At 34.8% G+C, this 21,400-nt stretch overlaps 1 protein-coding gene across 2 annotated transcripts; it reads left to right on the top strand.

The window, feature by feature from the left end:
- Positions 1-3,302: 3,302 nt before the first annotated feature.
- On the top strand, positions 3,303-20,181 carry LOC147077737 (uncharacterized). 2 transcript variants are annotated; one of them, XM_085960654.1, is made up of 12 exons: positions 3,303-4,019; positions 4,759-5,839; positions 8,448-8,638; positions 10,664-10,759; positions 11,105-11,270; positions 12,702-12,835; positions 13,614-13,768; positions 14,545-15,034; positions 16,989-17,142; positions 17,889-18,011; positions 18,584-18,781; positions 19,735-20,181. In XM_085960654.1, exons 1-12 carry the CDS (start codon positions 3,537-3,539, stop codon positions 19,923-19,925), a joined length of 3,462 nt encoding a protein of 1,153 aa, XP_085816780.1. In that variant the 5' UTR covers positions 3,303-3,536; the 3' UTR covers positions 19,926-20,181. The 2 variants fall into 2 exon arrangements, with proteins under 2 accessions (XP_085816780.1, XP_085816781.1); XM_085960655.1 differs by having other exon boundaries at positions 3,324-4,019; positions 8,448-8,503.
- The last annotated feature ends 1,219 nt before the right edge of the window (positions 20,182-21,400 follow it).

Genomic DNA, 21,400 nt, shown 5'->3' with positions numbered 1-21,400 from the left:
AGCTAACCAATCCGAGAAACAGTCTCGATTCAGGCGAAATACAGGATAACCTTCCTACAGTCTTTAGGGTGGTTAATAAATATTAAAAGATCCTATCTGAACCCAAGCCAACAATGAGGGTCCCTGGACATCACGTAGGACACACACAACAAGCGGAGGTTTCTGTCGCCGGAGAAGTGTGTAGCACTCCGTCACCATCTGCTAATGCAGGTACAAAAAGGCAGTTGGTCCCTCAGACAGGCACATATCCAATCCCTTCTGGGGCGACTCAACTTCACATCCTACATCCACGAGGAAGGTTGCATTGCCGACGGCTACAACGCTCCAGTCATCAATATGGCCGAGGTACCATCCTCGCCAATTGATGACAATCCCACCACAGGCACAACGGGACATCATGTGGTGGCTCTAGGCGATAGGATCCTTAGAGTTGACACAACGCAGGTACAAAAAGGCAGTTGGTCCCTCAGACAGGCACATATCCAATCCCTTCTGGGGCGACTCAACTTCACATCCTATCTCCACGAGGGAGGTTGTATTGCCGACGGCTACAACGCTCCAGTCATCAATATGGCCGAGGTCCCATCCTTGATAATTGATGACAATCCCACCACAGGCCCAACGGGACACCATGTGGTGGCCCTAGGCGTTAGGATCCTCAGATTTGACACACCGCAGGTACAAAAAGACAGTTGGTCCCTCAGGCAGGCACATGTCCAATCCCTTCTGGGGCGACTTAACTTCGCACTGCGTGGCAGATCATCTCTCCCGCAGACAACTCATTCCCGAATGGCACCTCATCAACACCGCAACCACCCCCCTGTTTCAAAGATGGGGTGTTCTCGAGGTGGATTTATTCGCAAGCGAAACAGCACATGTCATTGCAACGTATGTGTCACGAGACGTTACAGACAGTGGCGCGCTGTTTCACGACGCCTTCAGCCGAGTGTAGGACTTCAGACTAGCGTGGATATTTCCCCCACCAAACATACTTTCACGAGTCCTAGCGCACCTGAACTCAGCAAAAGGGAAGTACTTACTAGTGGCACCGAGCTGGAAACAATGCTTTTGGGGGTGGACTTACGAAGAAGGGCGATAGTACCTCCTTATACAATGCCTCACCTACATACGACACTAGTAGGTATGGAGACCAACCGTCCACCTCCAAGGACCCAGTACCTGTCCCTTTAACTATGGATAATTTCGGGTGGGGTGGAAATAACATCAAATTGAATGGTGGAAGAAAGGGCACTCCTTATTTCCAGATGGCGGCCTTCGACTCTAAAAACTTACAAACCAGCTTGGAACAAATGGAAGACAATGACATGGGTAACATGAGCCTAATGGATCATAATAGCCCTCAACCAATGGAATTGGCCAGATACCTAGGCTACATGCACAACATGGAGGGTTTGTCGTACAACACCATCCTGGTGCATAAGTTAGCCTTAGCCATATTTTGCAAACCGATTATCATTGTAGATATCAGCATCAACGTGGTAGTACAACACAATATGTTACAGGCAATTTCGGTACATAAAACGAAACCCGTCAAACCACTGGTTTGGGATCCAGGACGAGTGGTAGATCATCTTAGGAAAACAACACCAGTGGAGTACAACCTATTCGAAACGTCTCGCAGGAAAGCTACCTACTCGGCTGCTTCTCGCATCGGGACGAAGGGTTCATGACCTCACACTACTCAGTAATAGTAGACAATGGATAAGCGAAAAAAAAAATAGTGACCACATAATTGTATGGCCAATGTTTGGCTCAAATACAGATACCGCCAAGCATCGTCAATTGGAATGGAAGCTAAGCGCCTCCACGTGTCAAAACATCGACCCAGTATTCTGGTTACGGAAACTCGTCTGCATGTCAAACCCAAGGAGAGGGGAAGGTGGGGGATATTTCGGAATTATTTATATCTTCAAGAGGATCACCAAAACCAGCCACCAGGACAGTTATAGGGAATTGGATAAGGTCAGTACTGTTGGAAGCAGGGTTACAAGAACCACCAGGCAGTGTCCGCTCAGTGGTGGCTTCCTTAAACTGTAAATATACCCAGAGATGATATCTTAAAGAGAGGTAACTGGCGTAGTGAGTCGACATTTCACGACAACTACCAGAGAACGATGAATACACCACCATCAGAAGGGGAAAAGAACCCATTAACTTCTCTATTCAACCATATACATGGAAAGTCTTGATGGTCTATACCTCGTCAATGAATCATTGTCACATACAGGAATTTAGCATACCCAATACCAGGCGCCCGATGTTAGAACTTGCGAGTGCCAGCTGCCCGGTCGACATGACGTCATTGTGACGTACTACCAGAGTGATAATAGCGCTCGAGAATATAACGCTACTCCGACAGCGGCGCTATTCATTGTCACCATACACATATAAGTGTTTCATCGTAATAATATCTACGGTGGGCACTGCGCGCGGGCGGCATGCCTAGAGCGTGTATTGGGCTGACGTCACAATTACGTCATGTCGTCTGGTGCCACACGAGTCGATAGTTAGGAAATCACGGTGCAGGTGATAACAAACAGATATCTCAAGGACTTCAAAGTCAAATTCGAATAATGAAAGGAGTTTTACCTACCAATAAAACTCTTATTATTCATGTTGACTTTGAAGTCCAGGTAACTTCTACCTGGTTCCTTGAGTCATATCATAATGAAGACAAAAGGATCCCAAACTAAATACATAAAAAATGGACGCGCGGGTATGACCAGTAAATAAAAACGGAGGAATGACCAACGACAAGAAAAAGGAAAATAAATAAGTAGAATATAACCTCACGCGAAGAAGAAAGAGCAAACCCTATCTCAAGGACTTCAAAGTCAACATGAATAATAAGAGTTTTATTGGTAGGTAAAACTCCTTTCATTTTGTATTTTTACATGACGTGCTTGAAGATTACTCCGTCGCGAGCATCCAAATGAACATAGATTGCATTTATATGATTTTTCACGAGTATGTTCTATATATTATGTATATATTCATTTCATGTCTTTTAAGACAACTAAGTCGCACGCATTTAGGTATATGAATATACATTGCATTTTATAAGGTTTTTCACCAGAATTTGTCATTTTATGGCTTTCACAAGCAAAGAGATTGGACTCCTAGGTATCAATCTAGTTTGACAGAATGGCACAAAATATTAATTATTATTAATATTTTTTTCATTTACATATAAAACTATGAAAAAGTATTCTCCAAAAATTTATTTCTATATTATATTATATTTTTACGTATATTTAGTCTATGACGTATATTATCTATGTATATCATTATTGTCTATGAATGCTATGATAGTAGACGTCAAATTTTTGATTAATAAAATATTTATAAAACGATTTTTCGCAGTTAACTAATAGTTATTTGGTGCAATGATGTAGTATACATAATCGCTATCCTTGCGTCTATAGAATATATTTTAGTAATTATCTCCATTTGAGATTATTTACTATACTACTAATTTTTAAATCAATGAAATAAGATAAATCTATACTGTCAAAATGATTTGGCAGCACAATTGGTGCGAAAGATTTATAATTGTTTCCCTAGGAGCGATAGGCATTACAAGTTTAATAAGTTTGGCCGTTCACAGTGTGTTCTACAACGTTTGCTTAATTCTCTACATATTGGTTATTATAGTGACATCCATATGGCTGACATCGCGAGACATTCAATTTCTTCTGAGTGAAAATATTCCCCTAAAATATGACACGGCGACGGGAGTATCGAAATATTCAAGAATAAACTATCTTTTTCTCTTGATTCCAAATTTGAAAAAGATATTAGGAAACAAAAGCATTACTGAGAAGGAAGAAACAAAAGATGCCAATAATCCGTCATGTTATGCTGATATGAGCATTATTGCGAGCGTTATAGAACGACGTTGTATATGGGCATGGTATTCGGAATATGTGTCAAAAGAAATTGCCTTTCCATTTGCTTGCAAAGAGTTGCTCGATCAAATGGTGTCAAAGGTTTTTCAGGTAAATATCCTATCCTTCTAAGCATGTCAATTACAATATATATTTGGGTACAATTCGGCTATGGGAAAGTCAGGCGGGAACCGCACTAATAGTCATAGCCGATTTTGTCAAAATTCATGAATTTCGAGAATGAAAACCTAACTTAACCTAACCTAAACTAACCCAACCTAACAAATAATCCAGTATATCGGTTATTTTCAAAATGTGTTTGATGCTGGCTTCCACATAACCGACTTGTACCTATATTTGTCTTGATTTACCCGTAACTCATGTGAGAAAACATAATTATCTAAGTCAATGTCTAGAAGAGAGCGAGCCAGGGAAAATACCTATTCAGATAGGTAAGGTGAGAAAAAGCATTCACGCAAACGCAAAAAGGTTGCCGATTTCTGATCTAGAGTTATATAGTGCCGCAGATGACTGGATGTCCAATTATCATTTTTTTTTTTGGCTGAAACAGTTTTTCCCATGTTGACAATTATATTAAATACATTTTTCTGTCGGCACAGGTGCTTTTCAATCTTCAAATAATTGTGAATTTAAAGTTTGATATTTTTATACATTTCGATACATCATTATCACAAACTAAGATTAGGTTTGGTTTGGTCGAAAGTTATAAAAGGTTGAATAAAAATGCATAGTTGTAAAAAGCAAAATTTGTTTATTCACTCCACTTTTAATGATAATTCAATAATTCTTTACGGTCTTCAAATGTGTAATGACATGTTTCCTTTACCAGGTGTCAGTGAATGTCGATGCTATCCATCTATACTCGGACTCTCTGGGAATGTTGCTGAAGCATTGCAGGGAATACCGAAGAGCTTTGAAACGATTCACCAGAAACGGAAAAGGAAGCATCGAAGAGTATTACAAGAATACCCATCCAACGTCTGCCCAAAGAGATTCTAACTCGCTGCTGAGCAGAGGAAAATCAACGCAAAGCCATTGCCTATTGCTGACTCGTGCTATACTGAAGGAGCTTCTACCGTGGGAACTTTGGGGAACTCCTCATGCTCAGCTTTTATCATCTATTTTATCCAAGCGTCTTGAGTATTTTGTTTTAACATTTTTGTGCAATCCGAAATGGTTAAAATATCAGTTATTGAAAATAACTTCTCAAAATACTCTGCCAGATAAATATAATAATGGTCTTCATTCCAACAATAAGGAATCAATCGCACCCGATTCACAAATATCCATAACCACTAGTGATGATAAAAGTTTCACTGTTGCTACAGATGCGTTAACAGAGCTTATTGAAACTGATAAATCAGATGTAGCCAATAGTGATTCGACAAATGGAAGTGTCATGACAACTTCAATCGAGTCGGCTCTGTCTAAAATGATATCCAATACGACGGCACCCATTTTACAGCGGGCCGAATTAGAAGAGACATCTACAAAAAACATCATGCAAAATATCATTACACCAAATATTAACAATCAAAAGAACGGATCAGAGCAGCGAGAAATGTCTATTCCAAAGAAATCAACTCAGCCGATAGACATCATGAACTCGTCTTCCAGCAGTCTCAACGAAGGGTCGCCCAAGTCCGTTCATAATAAACCAAAAAACACCGGGGAAGTAAAGATTTATGATAGAGTTGTCGAAGGAAGTGTGAAGACTTGGAATAACGATTTGGATTTGGAGTGTGTCAGCCTCGGACAAGACTTACTGGCTTCTTTGGACGGGGATATGGGATTCGAGGCCCGATTAGGACGCCTTTGGGAGGCTGACGAGAAAGATAGCAACGAAGCTTGGAGTCCCCACGCACCGTCTACTGGATCGTCAACTAAGACGGCTCACGGGTTGTGGTTTGGTAATATTATTGATTTTAAACTTTCCATATTTTGCATTAATTTTTATGAAGAACCGGTTTTTCCTTACTTGCCAATTTTTAATAAAGGAATCTAAAACTAATGATTGCTCGAAATAGAAAAATGTATTAGGTCTGTACAATATGGAAATCATATGATACATTATTATTTGTTTTGTCATATTTCATTATTATTCCCTTTTACACAAATCACTGTAAACATTGAAAAAATTATCATCAATATTTTAAATTATTTTAATTTCATTTGTATCGGATGATGATTAGGATACTGTATCATCAAGCTTGCTTTCCAAATCAGAATAAGTGATAAACTTGTTGTCATTACTCATTTTTACTTAAACTGGAGTGTATAATAAGTATTAAAGATATCTAGTAACGGAATTATAAGACATACAATTAAATAAATTGCTTAATAAAACAAAAGCTTCAGCTGATATTAATTATTCTAGATAATTCTGTGTGCGGAAGGAAAAGGGCGATAAGTAGTCTTAAAAAATAAAAACGAGTCGAATATACCAGACGACCCATAATGAACATGTGCATAAATAAGAGAAAATCAACGAGATTAATCAATGCCTCTGAATTACTAAGTTCCATACAAGATTTCTGATACAAAGTGGTCCAAATCTCCTTTCGACTCTCTTGAAACATAGTGATTTTAGATTTATCTCCCTTTTACTTTCACATACAGAATTTGAAATGAATTAGATAAAAATACATACAATAATGAGTTCTTTGACCCTGATTTTATAAGCCTTTTTCCCTAATTGTATATTTATCTTCGGGTTAAAAATTCTTATCATTCTCGTTTGTTTTAGATGCATATTGATTAATAATTAAAATGCTTATAAATGTTATTTTGTTGTATTTGATTTCATATATCATAATTCGTCTCCAGAGCCTTGAGTGACATAATATACTATTGAATACATTACAACTAAAGTCATAACAATACATTGCCAGACATATTGTTAATTTTAAATGATACATAATAATATAAATATCAGGTGTTATGATTCAGTGCTTATCATGAAATTAATGTGATTATTAATTTTACAATTTTATTCACATCAGAGTTATTTTCGTAAAGTTGCATTGAAAATAGTAAAGAATATCATTTATCACTTTTAATGACACAAAAAACTAATACACAAGGACTGTAAATATTATGTATTATTGAAGTAGCCACTTGTTATTGAAAACTGTTGACTCAATTCAAGTAATCTTGAATTTACTATCAATATGTATGCTATACAAATTAATAGTAACCTTCCTGAATCTTTTCGTTAAACAATCGTAAAAACATAAATAATTCAATGCTTAGTCATAATTCGAGAGCTTAGTGTCAAACAACACTATCTACAAAAGTGCAACTTTACAGGAGAGCCAAAAATCGTTATTTTAGATTCTTGTAACTCAACAAGGGAAATGTTTATTTAAAACCTAATGTTAATATTTTATAATTTATTGTGTATTGCACATTTATCTTGCTTATGATGATGTTAAAATTTATAGGGATAGTTTTTAAAAAATATGAAAATAAGGGTAACTTATGTAGTTAGCGTTAAACTTTACTGACGATTTAATAAAAAATTAGAAAAGATTGACATAACGTTGTTTGACTATCATGTAGCCGTAAATGTAAAATAACGTTATCTCAAAAAAAAAAAAAAAACACTTTTTTGTAGATAACGTTGTCTGACTTTAAGCACTCGAATTGTAGACGGGTATCTATCCACATTCATCGCAAACTATTTTATTACATGTACCTACCATGATAATGTAATCATTGTATCACAGTAGACACACCTATGTACTAAAATTAAGGCTATACTGGGGCACGGTCTAAAACGATTGTGACTATGTGATGCGAAGATTGTGCAAATGACGCGTGCAGAACAAAACATAATTTGTCATAAAAAGTCAACATGCGTCCATTTAATGTTATGTTTATTGTTCTATTACTAATAATAATAATATATTCATTGATATGTTTTCTTTTTCAAGTAAATGGGTAACGTTTTTTAGTCATCTTTACACGGTTTAAGAATTAATTCCCCCGTCACCATCACAAAACAAATTGACGTGTTCACAGCTCGACTTTTGCTCTCCGATTGCCAGCCAGTCCGAAATTTCGTCGCACCTATAGTTGAAAATTATTTGCCGTTTCACTGAAGTACCGTTTTAACAAAGTGAATGGCCAAGTTACCATCATTGATAATTATTTGTACCCTAGTAATGTCATTTTTAATAATAATTGATTGCTTTTATTCGTGATATGAAAATATATGCCATAAAAAAATACCACCCATCCTGTCTCACTTAAAAAAACTTATGTAGAAAATCTTTTTACCCTTACCCTTCCGTGTACAAATTATGTGATAAAAAGCAATTATCTCACTAAATGGGGGTGGCTTTTTGTGATTTTTTTTTCTTATAATATATTCTTACTTTGTGTGCTGTGTATCCTAATGTACCAATAGTGCTTTGAGCCCCTTGATCTATGTAATATATTATGTGTTATAATTTTATATAATTCGCCTATCAAATGGCAGGTTTTGTTTTCATTGTTTTGTTTTATTTATTACAGGTGAGGAGGACACTCTTGATATGGACTTAACTGAAGAAAGTCCCCCGAAAAGCATGGTACAAACTAATACTTCAAACACCTTATCTAATTTTAACATAGCAAAGCCCTTGAGCATTCACAACATGAAGGAACTGCAAAATATCTCAAAAAATACAGTCAGTCAAGCAAAGAACAAAATTGGTGACCTGCAGGTTTGTGGGACATAGTTGGATGTCTGTGATCGTGCCAAATAGAGAAATAAATGTTCTGTTAGTTGTGGAAGTCTCATCTCTGTCTCTTCTTTTCACCAACTTACTTTCCGATTAGAGTTTTTCAGCTGTGTTGGAAGCATGATGTTTAAGGCTGGCAACTCTTAATGCAAAATGGCTGCCTGCGATGTACTGTTGCATGTCGGGCTCGGGCGGCAAGTCAGGTCTTATTTATGTTCAATACAACATCAATATCCTTACGCATAAGTAAAGTAATAGTTTTTATGTTCTCTTTATTCATGGCAAATGACTGAGCTATATTGTTTAAATGTGACAGGTAAATTTGACAACAGTAAAACTATAGTAATTCGAAAATCAAAATTTTGAATCAAGAATTATTGTAAATAAAATATAAATAAATTATATTTCGTAAATATATTGATTGATTCGAATTATGGTTGGTTGAATTAAAAAGGTTTTATTGTATCCAAGTACACAGTCCAATCTATGTGAACTAAGCTGTAGTTGATGCTCAAAGCAATTAATAGTATAAAAAAACTAATTGTCACTGTACGTGACGTGTTGTCATGATTATTTAATCATAGTTTTTTTTTCAATTTATTGACAATTTTTTTAAAGATATCTAAAATATATTATAATAATGATCTTAATGTATTACAATTAATTAAAACTAATCATAAAATATGTAAGTAATATCTTTCTTTTAGGAAAAAGGGCGTAACCGTGCTTTTATTAGATATTAACAATGTATACAACTTAATACACATTCTGTAAAAAGGAAGTAAGCCGAATATGCCAAATTATTATCTAAATTCAGGTTTTAATTGACCTTTAATTTAAGGGAAAAAGCATTTACACTCAATTTTAATAATTTTTCTGTAATAACTTCTTTAATTACTGTTAGATCGAAAAGATATTACACCAAATCATCAATCATCATGCACCCAATGTATGTGCCTATTTTTTAAAAAAATATTAAACTAAAATCATTTAAAAAAACGTTTTTTGCCCCTCCTGTAAAATTTGTTCTGTGAGGGTTACGCCCTTTTTCCTAAACACGGTCGAATGGTTTTCAAAAGCCCGAATGACAAATGTTTCCCCGTTTCTAATTTATTATAAGGGTAAAGTGAATTTTTGGTCTCCAGTAGGCATTGCCATATTTTATCAATTGGTTAAAGTCTTCAGACTTAATTCGTGACTAATATTATACTGCACAAGCTGAAACTGGGGTGCCGAAATAACAAATATATAGTAATAACAATATTTATTTCAAGGTGTGTAGGTAAATATTGTTGATTGAGATTATTGTACCTCTTTAAATGCAAGTAAGTAATATAATAAGAGATATTAATTTATTGTAGACGTGGCAAAGTATTTGGTTGGATTTCCCATAAAGGCTATTACTTTATTTTTATAAATTAATGTTGATTATATGCTTTTTTGAGTTTTCAGTTCTCTTTTTGACATACTGTTAGATGCGATGTTTCGATGTTACTAATGCTTTAGCGATCTTATGCAATACAAAATCAAAAATGTACTGTTATTTTACCTGTTTTATTAATAAATTAATATCCATCTTTGAGAGATTCACAACAATATTAATCAAATGTCACTAATACAAGAGTATAATCAATATGATCGATTTTTATTGATGGTAACACTTCAAATCACTCCACATGAGTCTGCGAAGACGCTAAGCACTTCATTGCCAGTCCAATATACTTATCAACAAATCAAATTACCTTTCACTAATTATAAATATTAACACTACCACCCATTGTTTAATGTTCTTCATAAATTTGCACATGTTATCCAAGCATACGACTCCATCACTGATAGTTCGGCAAAGATGCAAATCCTTATCACAAAACTAAACACCGACTTGAATGTACACTCCTGTAAACGTAGAAATGAAATTTTATTAAATTAATTTTTGAATCAATTCTTACAAATAATATTATACTCAAGTATAGTCAGATAATAAAATTGATCTTTTGTGTAATCCAGGATGAAGCTGCAGGCGTTATGGAGGGGATATTGGACATGGGTATGGCCGGCTTACGGAAAGGCCTTCGACTCACCGGCTTGCAAGATACTCCCCAGGTATCGCTAATTAATCTTGGCTCTTTTTATAGTACAAACATTCCATATGTATTGGATTTATGCATTTAGATCCAGTTTTATTGCATGGTTTTATACATTTATCATCTAAATTAGTATCATCTGTCACTTAATTTCATTATATACATATCCTCACATAGAACTATATGGAACCGAGTAAGCAAACACTGTGGCCAAAATCTCATAAATATACAAGATTCGTCAACCAATAATTTAATGGTCAGCATCTGATTCTACGCTGAGACTATTTTAATTCTATCCATATAATAATAATTAATAATGAATAATTGTGTATTTTAATTACTAAAAGATGATCCGCTTTTGTAGGAAAAATCTCAAAATTCGACATTTCCGAAAAGTACCACTGAATCCCATGCATCCAATCTATCATTGGCAATCGGACAAGTATTTTCATCTAGCAGAAAAAATAGCCAATCGGAAGAGATCAAATCTGATGTACATGAAATGGTTTCTAACGCAAACAATCCTAAAGGTATGAAGGTTATATTATTATTACCACAGTGCATTATCGCTTTTCTTATATCTTTAAAATACTTATTAACCCTTTCGCTGCGAGCCATTTTCGCGGGAATTTATTTTCAGTCTGATCTGTTAAAACGGTCACTACAGCTAAAACAGATCGATTCCAAAATTAAAAAATAGATTACTAGATGAACTATATATCAGTTATTCCAAATGCACCAAGAAATAAACTATATTCGTTACATTCTCACTAAAATAAATCGAAGAAAGTGAAGACGCTAAAAATTATCCAAGCTTTGACCGCGCGTTCAAAATGGCGGCCGTCCAGTCTTCACATACACGGTTTCAACACATACTACCGAGCAATTCGACGCGTTTGTATTTGTTATACATAGGGCTGTGTTGAATACATGCTGCCGTGTAGTTGGTTACGGTCTATGACAGAAATATTACTAAATCACTTGTGGAATAATCAGTGGGTTATCGCTTATCGCATTTAGTAAGTCGTAAACTCAAATTTTATTACCGTTTCAAATTCTGAACCTATATTTATTTTCGTCACCATAAAATAATGTTGTCATCCACTTATTCATTAGGATGTTTTGGAGAATAAAACACTAAAAATAATTACCGCACTGCTAAAATACTATTATAATATAATTTATGAGGCGCCGTCGGCTTTTTCATTGTACAAAGGGCCTGTCGAATAATCGCCAGGCATGTGAACAGAGCTAACACAGTTTCGTGGCACATAAAAAATATAAATTATTACCCATTATAATAATGTAAATATCAAACATGGAACAATGAACAAAGCCAAACAAATTTACTGGAGAGCTGTGCATCGATAAAATATTTTCCAGCATTATTTCTTCGATAATATTATGTGGTAGTGACATTTTGGCGGGTGAAATAATTATTTCACATATATTTATAATGACAAAAAATACTAAAAACAAATCTTCAATATGTTTCTTTCGAGATCACAAATCACTAAGAAAAAATACATAACACTAACGTAATCATAATAATTAATTAAAAGGTAAATAAAAATATTATCGATGCACACTTTTCGATGCATGACCAATGTTTTGTTTTGATAACCCTGGTGACGCATCTAGTACACCCGTCTTCGCAATGGCGCGCGATTCAAACAACTGAATAACGAGTGTTCTTTTCAAAAATATATTTCCTTGTGTTTTACTTGACATTTTTATGATCTGTTGCCTGATATGTCTACCTAAAGGTTTGAACTAATTTTTAAAGCATATTATCCACAAGTGTCTCTTCTAGTTTGGTCAAAAATACGAGATAAAGTCTATGGCATGTTTACATGCCATACGCAGTCTAAGGGTTAATATAAGATTCACTCATTTCTTTATGTAAACATTTGAAATCCGATATTACGTTTGATTGATTTCTAAAACTTTAATTTATTCAGTTGATCAGTTTGATGTTGTGAAGTCTGGAAATATGGCACCGCATCCCAACTTACTGGTAAAGCAACAAAAGGTCACAAGCCAAGACAGCTCTTCGCTGCTTCTTCAAAGAGACAAAGACCGACCCAAAGAAATGGTAAATACATCATGCTTTCAATCATATTCCTTTCACAGTCTGGACATACCTAGTTGGAATCTATTTGAGTATTCATAAACTCTTATTTAAGTATATAATACCACAATATGTGCGGTGTAGTGAGTAAATAAATTGGGCTCAGCACATAAAATATTATAAACAAGAAAAAAGCACAATTTTCAGTATCTGCATTAATATACTATTAACACTACAACAGGCCATGAGGCCAAATAACAGTTGTGCTGTGAACCATTGGTGTAAGTTAGTAATAACTAGAAGTGAAACAATCACAAATACCCAGACTTTGAAAAAATCACATAAAAATATTGTGACCTCACGGGGAATTTAACCGAGAGCCTTCATATTTAAAGCCGGTGCTTTACGCACTAGACTATGAGGCCACCATCTGGTGACAATTATAGTTAACTATAAAGTGACATCTTGTCTCTTTAGTTTACTTTGACACACTGCTAATGTATCGTAAAATAAAATTTCAATATCGATACAGTAAACATTCGACATTCACATTCGCACATTTGCACAAAATTAATCTCGGATACTACAGTCTGGTGGTTCACCTTTACAGAACTATGAGTCACTGTATTGATCGTGTGGAACAGTTTTGTTCTCTCGCCTCCTTTAAAACAAGTTGCTCTTAGCTATAAAGCATCTTCATTATTAGAACCATTGCATAAAATTTAATTTGATTGCTATATCTATTACACAAGAATATTATATCGCTGTGAATGATAAACTAGTATTGTTTGATTTTGTTAAGGGGGAGGCAACCGCTATTCCAAGCTCATTGGAATTAGAGCTAATTCTTGGTGGGGACTCTCCAGATTACGAATACGAAGAGGCTGCCGATTTTGCTTCTACCATTGCAAAATTAAGATGTCTACTTCAGCAGAAGACTGGAGATGTGTCTCCCGTGTAATTATATACGATTCTTGTTACATTATTTCACTTATTCCTTAAAGTCTTGTAATCACAGAAATAAGTTTCCAATGTAAATATATAATATATGTGTCATTATATAATATATATTTCCATGTTATTCTTGAAATTATGTATGCGAAAACCATTGAATATATTTCAGTGTTTTATAGGTTGCATAAAAGACCTGAGTCCCAAGATGAGTGCACAAATATAATTAATTTAAAAAATAGATAAACAAATGGTTATGCAAACAGGAGATATTATCCCTAAATTGAAGTTATTGACTCATAGTTTATAATACTATGAATTATTTCAATGGATTGTTGAGCTAAATAAATGGCAAAAGCATCATTTTCATTGGTTTTTCTGAGATTTAAAGTCAGTCAATCCGTGCCTCCGGTGACTTCAGTCAGACTACTATTTAAAATATCTAATGGGCAAATGATTACTTTAATAATATTTACTGTTAATTCTCGGTAGAAAATCATTATATTGAGATTGCTAAGCCAAAGCGTAAGTGACATTTTGACATAAAAGAATTATTTATGTGGTGAGAATATTATTCCGTGATGAAATTGCAACTATTTAATGGTAAAGTAATTACTGAAAAATGTATAAAGAAACCAATAAATTTATTAATTCAAATTGCTCACCTGTAATGTTGCAAAATGTCACTTACGCCCTTTTGACTTTGCAAACCTGAAACATGTATAATTTGTTGTCAATACTTTACAAGCAAAATGCTTATGAAAATATTTATTTTCTTTTAGGTCATCTGATGGGCAAACTTTGGTACCGCAAACGAGTCTCGAAAACAAACTCTCTCCCTCCCAAAACACACCATCGCAAGCGACCACGTCGCCGACACACAAAGCCATTGCCATCCACCAAAACGGCAATGCAAAGCCTACCAAATCTGAAGAAGTCCCTTCAGTGCCCAGCTTCGAATCGGACGGCGGTTTCACTATCCTCTCGCAGAACTCCATTGAGCTGGCGGAAGGCGAAGAAGCCTTGTACATCAAAGCAGGGGGGATCTCCACCGCTAATGCGATTCCAGGAAACGTAAACAATATGCAGAGGCTTGATAAGCTGTTTACGAGAACTGTAACGGGTGTTTTTAATACGATCAAAACCGCAGTGGGCGGGGACTCCGTGTCTGATGTTGTGTCGGGACACACGGAGGGAGTCAATGGACATAACTTTATGAGGCTGCATCATCAGCCAAAAAACGATTGGGTTTTCATGGAAGGGGATGTAGACGTGAGCATATTAACATAAAACATCTTTATTTATTGTCAACAGATTATTCGTAATTTAACAAAAGGTATTACATACAAAAATTATTGCTTTGATGTTTAAGAAAAAAATGGATTTCATGTCAATTGAATATTATATAGTGGGGCAATCATAATTTTGGGGCCAATGTATCAATTTGTGAAAAGTACACGTAATATCTATCTTTCTAAAACATGTTATGCATTACCGTCTATAATTAACAACAATGAGGTAGGTATGAATTTATCAACTGAGTATGTAATAAAAAAAAATTATAAATTCAAGAATGTAGCTTATTTTTCATTGGTTTAAGATACGGCCTAAATTATAAATTCAAGAATGTAGCTTATTTTTCACTGGTTTAACCCGGCCGCCGCGTCAGTTTCAATATGAAAGGGGCCCTCTCTGCGGTACCATTTTTCTAAATGCTATGCTTCGCTGTATTATGATAAATACGGCAATTAAAAATAACTCGTATTACTGTTATCATGCCTAGATACATAAGGTTCGAAGTGCCACACTAAAAAATAGAATCGATTGTTGAATTTAGCTGTGAATACTTGAATAAAATCGTCTATAGTCCCTTGTACCGAAAAATTACGAAGCCATGTTTGTGACGTAAAAACGCGTCATTGTGATTGTGCGCCAATGAAAAGAAATAAATCACTGACACTAATTTTATTTTAGTCATGTTAGAAACACTTAAAAATGCCGTTAAAAATATTGAAAATAATAGCTTTTATTGTGTCGCATATTATTACAAGTTTTATGGGTCGCGTAAAGTTGAGTCCACAGTGTTTGAAATATTGTAATAATTTCTTATGTTCTTTTTTGAGTGTAATTTGGATTTTTACTAGATTAAACTTTTCAGTTTTATTGAGCATTGTGTTATGTTAGTGATTGTCGTTTTATGTTTTATAAAAAAAACAATATTTATTTTGTAAAATCTGCTGCGTGCTTGTAAAAGTGCTATAAAAACATTTTTCGCGTGAGGTTTTAAAATTTTATAAACATTAAATTGCATACAAAGATAATATGTAATATAGTTGAAAAGTCAATATTCCATGATTTATTATGTTGTATACCCTGTGTTTTTTTTTATACTTACGTTTATTTATACGTTTTATATATAGTTCGTAATTTATTGGTAAAACTCGCAATCGTCCTAACTAAAATATAATAATATATTATATTTTTTCATTCCGTGTGGACGTATCTTTACGACATATTTACGACTTTCAATAATGAGCTCGATTTATGACTTTCAAACAATTGGGGTGACACATGACGACATGACCATGAGTAATAAAAATAAATGACATAATCCAGAACACAAGTTCAAGTACATATTTATAAATATTTCGACGACACAGGTTCGGTTTTTTGGTTGTATTTTATTCCCGCAAACATGGTGTTGTAAAGATCGCGGTGAATATTCAACTTGACACGATAAATCACTCGGCGCACACTCAACTCGAATGAAAATATTTTGTATACCTAGTGCGCAGGCGCTGTAAAATACCGCGTAGATTTGAACTGATGCAATCGTACCGGCGAATCTCAATAGATCGAGAGGGTTCGAAAGATCGATGTTTATGAAATTAAAACAACATATGTTTGACAAAGTTATATAGGTGGAAGTAGGCGGATGGATCGGGCTATTTTTTAATAAAATTCTCAATGCCGCATGAAAAATATTTCTTGCGTTATCCACAGGTCAAGGTTTGCGTATCTGACTGCTATACGGTCGCCCATGTGTTACGTACTAGCTGTATCCTACTGGAATACGGTCGCCGGGAAAGGGTTAAGATACTGGCCTAAGATACGGTTTTCACGTATAGGTATATATCGTAATATTTCATTTAGCTATGGAACGTATAATCATCTAATCACTATTACTAATTTTATTTAAAATAAATTTATTGTCATTTTGTCCTAGGTGAGCATATTAGTAGGCCGTTTACTGGTAGAGAGACGTGGCTTCTGTGTGGTGGAAGCTGCACAAGATTCTTTGGAGATTCTGGGCGGACCGCAAGCGCCCCCTCGATCATTAGCAGAGGAGGGACCCATCACTTCAGTTCCAGATGACTTAGGTAGGAAGATCACTGCATCTTTCATTGGATCATTCAGTAAAGATATTTTCTATTTATTACAATAGAAAATAAATACATAATGACCTTAGTTTTTTTAACATAATATAACTATATACATAACTGGTAAAATACTTTAGTCTTAACACAATATCATGTCTTTTTTCCAGATGTTGCTTCAGTCACATACAACATTATTAAGCAAAGAAAAACCTTTTATGATAGTTTTTAAATCTGTAGTATGATGTCAAAACACGATTTGTCTGTTTTCCTAAAATGTTCAGAACAATTTTAAACTTTGAAAGAAATTCAAACAATGGACATAATATCACATATTGACACAACTAATTTCTTCCAACCTATAAGACCTAAGAAGGTATACATAACTCAATTTACCAAGAAACCGGACATATGTTTTGCCATCTTAGGACAGAAATAATATCAAGTAGTAAATATTGATATTTTCTTTTACCATGGTTGATTATCCGCAATCAGTGATTTTGTTTTGACATATGAATGGAATTTCCAGAAGGCAGGGAAATATTTATAACATAGCACGGTATTATTTTATTTTTATATGCTGTCTTGGATGCTACTTGCTCAATGGTGTTGTTTACATATTTAATGGCCTCTTTCTTAATTAGGTATTAATTGTTTTTCCATCTGAAAATAGTACTTAATTTCAAATAGTTTATCACACTCAACTAAACATGAATTTATGTATGAAACCAACTTTGTCCCGTTTCTAGACGAGTCTGAAGTCTTGAATAGCTGTCCACTTTGGAGCATGTGTCTGGAACTTGTTGCAGAAAACTTCGGCGGCGTGTTACAAAAAGACACAATGATGAAATGTGCTAGTGTAGCCGTTGCAGGTAATGTATTCTTTCATCAAAAATATATTACTTTTGTAGAATGATTGAGCACTTGAACATTAACTAATAAATTACTTTAATACTGAACCTATGTAAAGGAAAAGTTATACTGAAGATATCTTGTTACAGAATATGAAGCATACAGTTTACTGATGAGTAAAATTTAAAGCTATTTGGTTTTCGTAACACACTTAGAGCAATGTTTGCATTCCTATAACCAACAGTACAATATATTATCTCTTGACAAGTGCCGCTAGATATAATGAGTCCGAAACATTGAGACAAGAATACGCGGTGACAACTTAAAAATCTATTGCGATAAACAACCGTAAAGCCTCATTGTAACATTATATTTATTTTTATGACCATACCGAAGCTCAGTTCATATGGATTTAGAATTCAACAAATTTCTATTCATAATGTCAATTACCCGTAAATCATATTAAATTGCATGCTTCATATTCTGTTGCTAAATGCCTCTAGAAACACTATACTCCCATTAACTTGATCATGATTTTGAATGATGCTATTTTTTGTTTGTGAATATATATAATGAGTTGTCATGTTTGCAGATATGGTTGAATCGTTGCTCCAAGAAAGTTTAGCCGTGTTCAACTGTTGGCTTAAAGAAAAAATTATAGAAAACTTTAGAGAGCTATCGAAGGAGTGTGTTAAATCAAGTACAGCATCATCTGAAGATAAAAACAAAGAACCCAAAGCTGCAGTTACCACACAAGAATTATGTGATACCATTATGGACAGAATACCGAGTAATTATTGATCTTTTATAACTTACCCACTTACATTAATTTGGCATTAACTTGTCATGCATTTGCACAACTTATATACTTGTTCTTTTCATTTTGAGATTATTTCAGACAATCATGTACAAGGTTTATGTATATATTCAAAAGTAATTAAGATACAGCCTAAATATATGAAAGACGAGCTTAACAAGGCGGTTATTAAGGTTGATGATTAAAACAGTTACAACTCATTTCGCGTTGCAGATTCTTTTGTACCGAGGTTCACCTTGTGCTCTGTTTTGTATTTGCCAGCACCGTACTGAGATAAAAAAATGTTTTATTTTTTTATATAATTAACCATCACGTGGAGGATTTTGAGAGATACACTGTTGAGGCTCAGGAAAGTAAACAGAAGGTCTCAAATCTGTTTGAGGAATTATCATGTTTGAATTTAGGAAATACAGATTTAGGTGAACAATTTCATCAAATAGCAATTACATTACATAAGTAAATACGAAAAACCGACCATCAATGCAGGCAGCAATTTTCATTTCATATGTCACACAACTAACACAGAATATTAACTTTTTTATTGTTACCAATTTAGTGCTGCAATATGAAAAGTTTATATTATAATATCTTTTATTATAGTAGATCTCTTTGGGATGGCCCCTAATGATTTACTAGTGTATCAAGATATTTTCATGACATTGCTTAGGTGACAATGTTATTTACAATACCACCACGTCACATTTGGTGCTATGCATCAAACGTTTCGACCCCGGTTCAATATTCAGTGCAAAGGTGAGAAGGCTAGGCCTCATTAGCAGTGGGAGAAAGTGTTAATTACTTATAGTATTATGTTGAATAATATCTTGTAGAATAGTATCTTATTATGAGAATTAGTCTGATATAAAAGATGTTATACTCTTCATCAATCAAACATGTTATGTCAAATGAATATTGTATTTTTACAGCACTATTATGCACATTGATCGGTACAGAAGAAATAATAAACACACTGAAAATATTGATATCATCCGTCGAGTACCCGCTTATAAATCGAGATCTGGTCTACAATCTTTTGGATGTCGCCGCTCTTCACTTCCTTAAAGCTTGCGCCTCCCCGCAGAATAACTACATGGCGACTCCGCCCCCGTCAGCTTAAGACATGTAGTTTGTAAGAGGTATACAAACTATTGAATAGTCTTTAAGAATCCTAACTGCCTGTTACTGTTGTTAATTTTCTAACTATATTGTAATCATTGTACATGTTATCTGAAATTTAACAGATTTATTTTAGTAATTAGTAAGATTTTACCCACTGTCGATATAATTTCAGATGTCACTTATTAATGGCAGCATTACTCTAATATGAAATTGAATTTACTATGTAGTAAATAAATTAAACATAATGTTAATGTAAATAAATATAAATAATAAAATAAAATAAAGGTCTGCGGTCAGATGCAACGTTATACTTAAATGCAACCCCATTGGAGACAAACGAAAAAAAGATGGACTTATATATTTTGCAAATATGATTAATAAACATTGGCCAGCGTGAGTGTGTTTGATGTAATGTTGTCATTGAGGTTATTTTGCTGCCTGAAGTAGGCCCACATAGGATCTTTGACGGGCCCCCCTACATATCGCTATGGTTAAAGGCAGTTTGACGCTCTACGCTATGGTTAAAGGCAGTTTGACGCTCTACAGTCGCGTTTTCAAATGGTGTTCGAGGAAAAATTAAGGGTATTCAGTTTTGTATGTTTGAATACATCCACTTGAAGTATGGAGTTGTTGAGTATCGACACACAATTATCAAACATTCCATTGCACAACCACATTTTTTCAAATATTAATATTCTTGAAGTAAAATAGCCTGTTTTACTATTTGAGCAAATTTGTTATTTGTGTTTATCTCACTTATCTGGTTGACCCGCACCGCCGGGCCTCCCCCTTGAACCCGGGCCCTTACGCTAGAGCCCTGTCAGCCCCCTTTGTGGGGGGCATGGGTCACTCTATCCGTGGCGTTGTGTATTTATTCAATCAAACAACTTATAACACATCCATTGAATAATTTAAAATATATGTTATGAACAATGAAATTTATGATTATTCAATTAACATGGTGCAGTTTTCATAATTTTGTCATTGTATGCCAATTTAAAAACAGTAAAATTTAAAGCGACATTGTCATTATATAAATCCAGCGATACAGCGAAGTACAGTAAGCGCTCGATAATCCGGCACCCATATTTTTTCACCTATGCCGCATTGTTGGAAATGCCGGATTATTGAGTTTCTATAGGAAATCATAAATAATCTGTCAAGGTCGGGCACCGAACTGTCGAGCGAACGGCTCTCCGCTCTGTAATCCGGCAGTTTAATGTGAAACTGAAGGAGAGCTGAGTTGCAAAATGCCGGGCTATTGGATGTGCTGGATTACCGAGCGAACGGCTCTCCGCTCTGTAATCCGGCAGTTTAATGTGAAACTGAAGGAGAGCTGAGTTGCAAAATGCCGGACTATTGGATGTGCTGGATTACCGAGCGAACGGCTCTCCGCTCTGTAATCCGGCAGTTTAATGTGAAACTGAAGGAGAGCTGAGTTGCAAAATGCCGGACTATTGGATGTGCTGGATT

The sequence above is a fragment of the Rhyacophila brunnea genome, unplaced genomic scaffold, assembly GCF_057557595.1.
Source record: "Rhyacophila brunnea isolate RB1 unplaced genomic scaffold, BYU_Rbru_1.0 scaffold_12, whole genome shotgun sequence".
Taxonomy (NCBI): Eukaryota; Metazoa; Arthropoda; class Insecta; order Trichoptera; family Rhyacophilidae; genus Rhyacophila; species Rhyacophila brunnea.
Note: the sequence above shows the minus strand (reverse complement) of the source record. Positions and strands in the feature narration are given on the sequence as shown.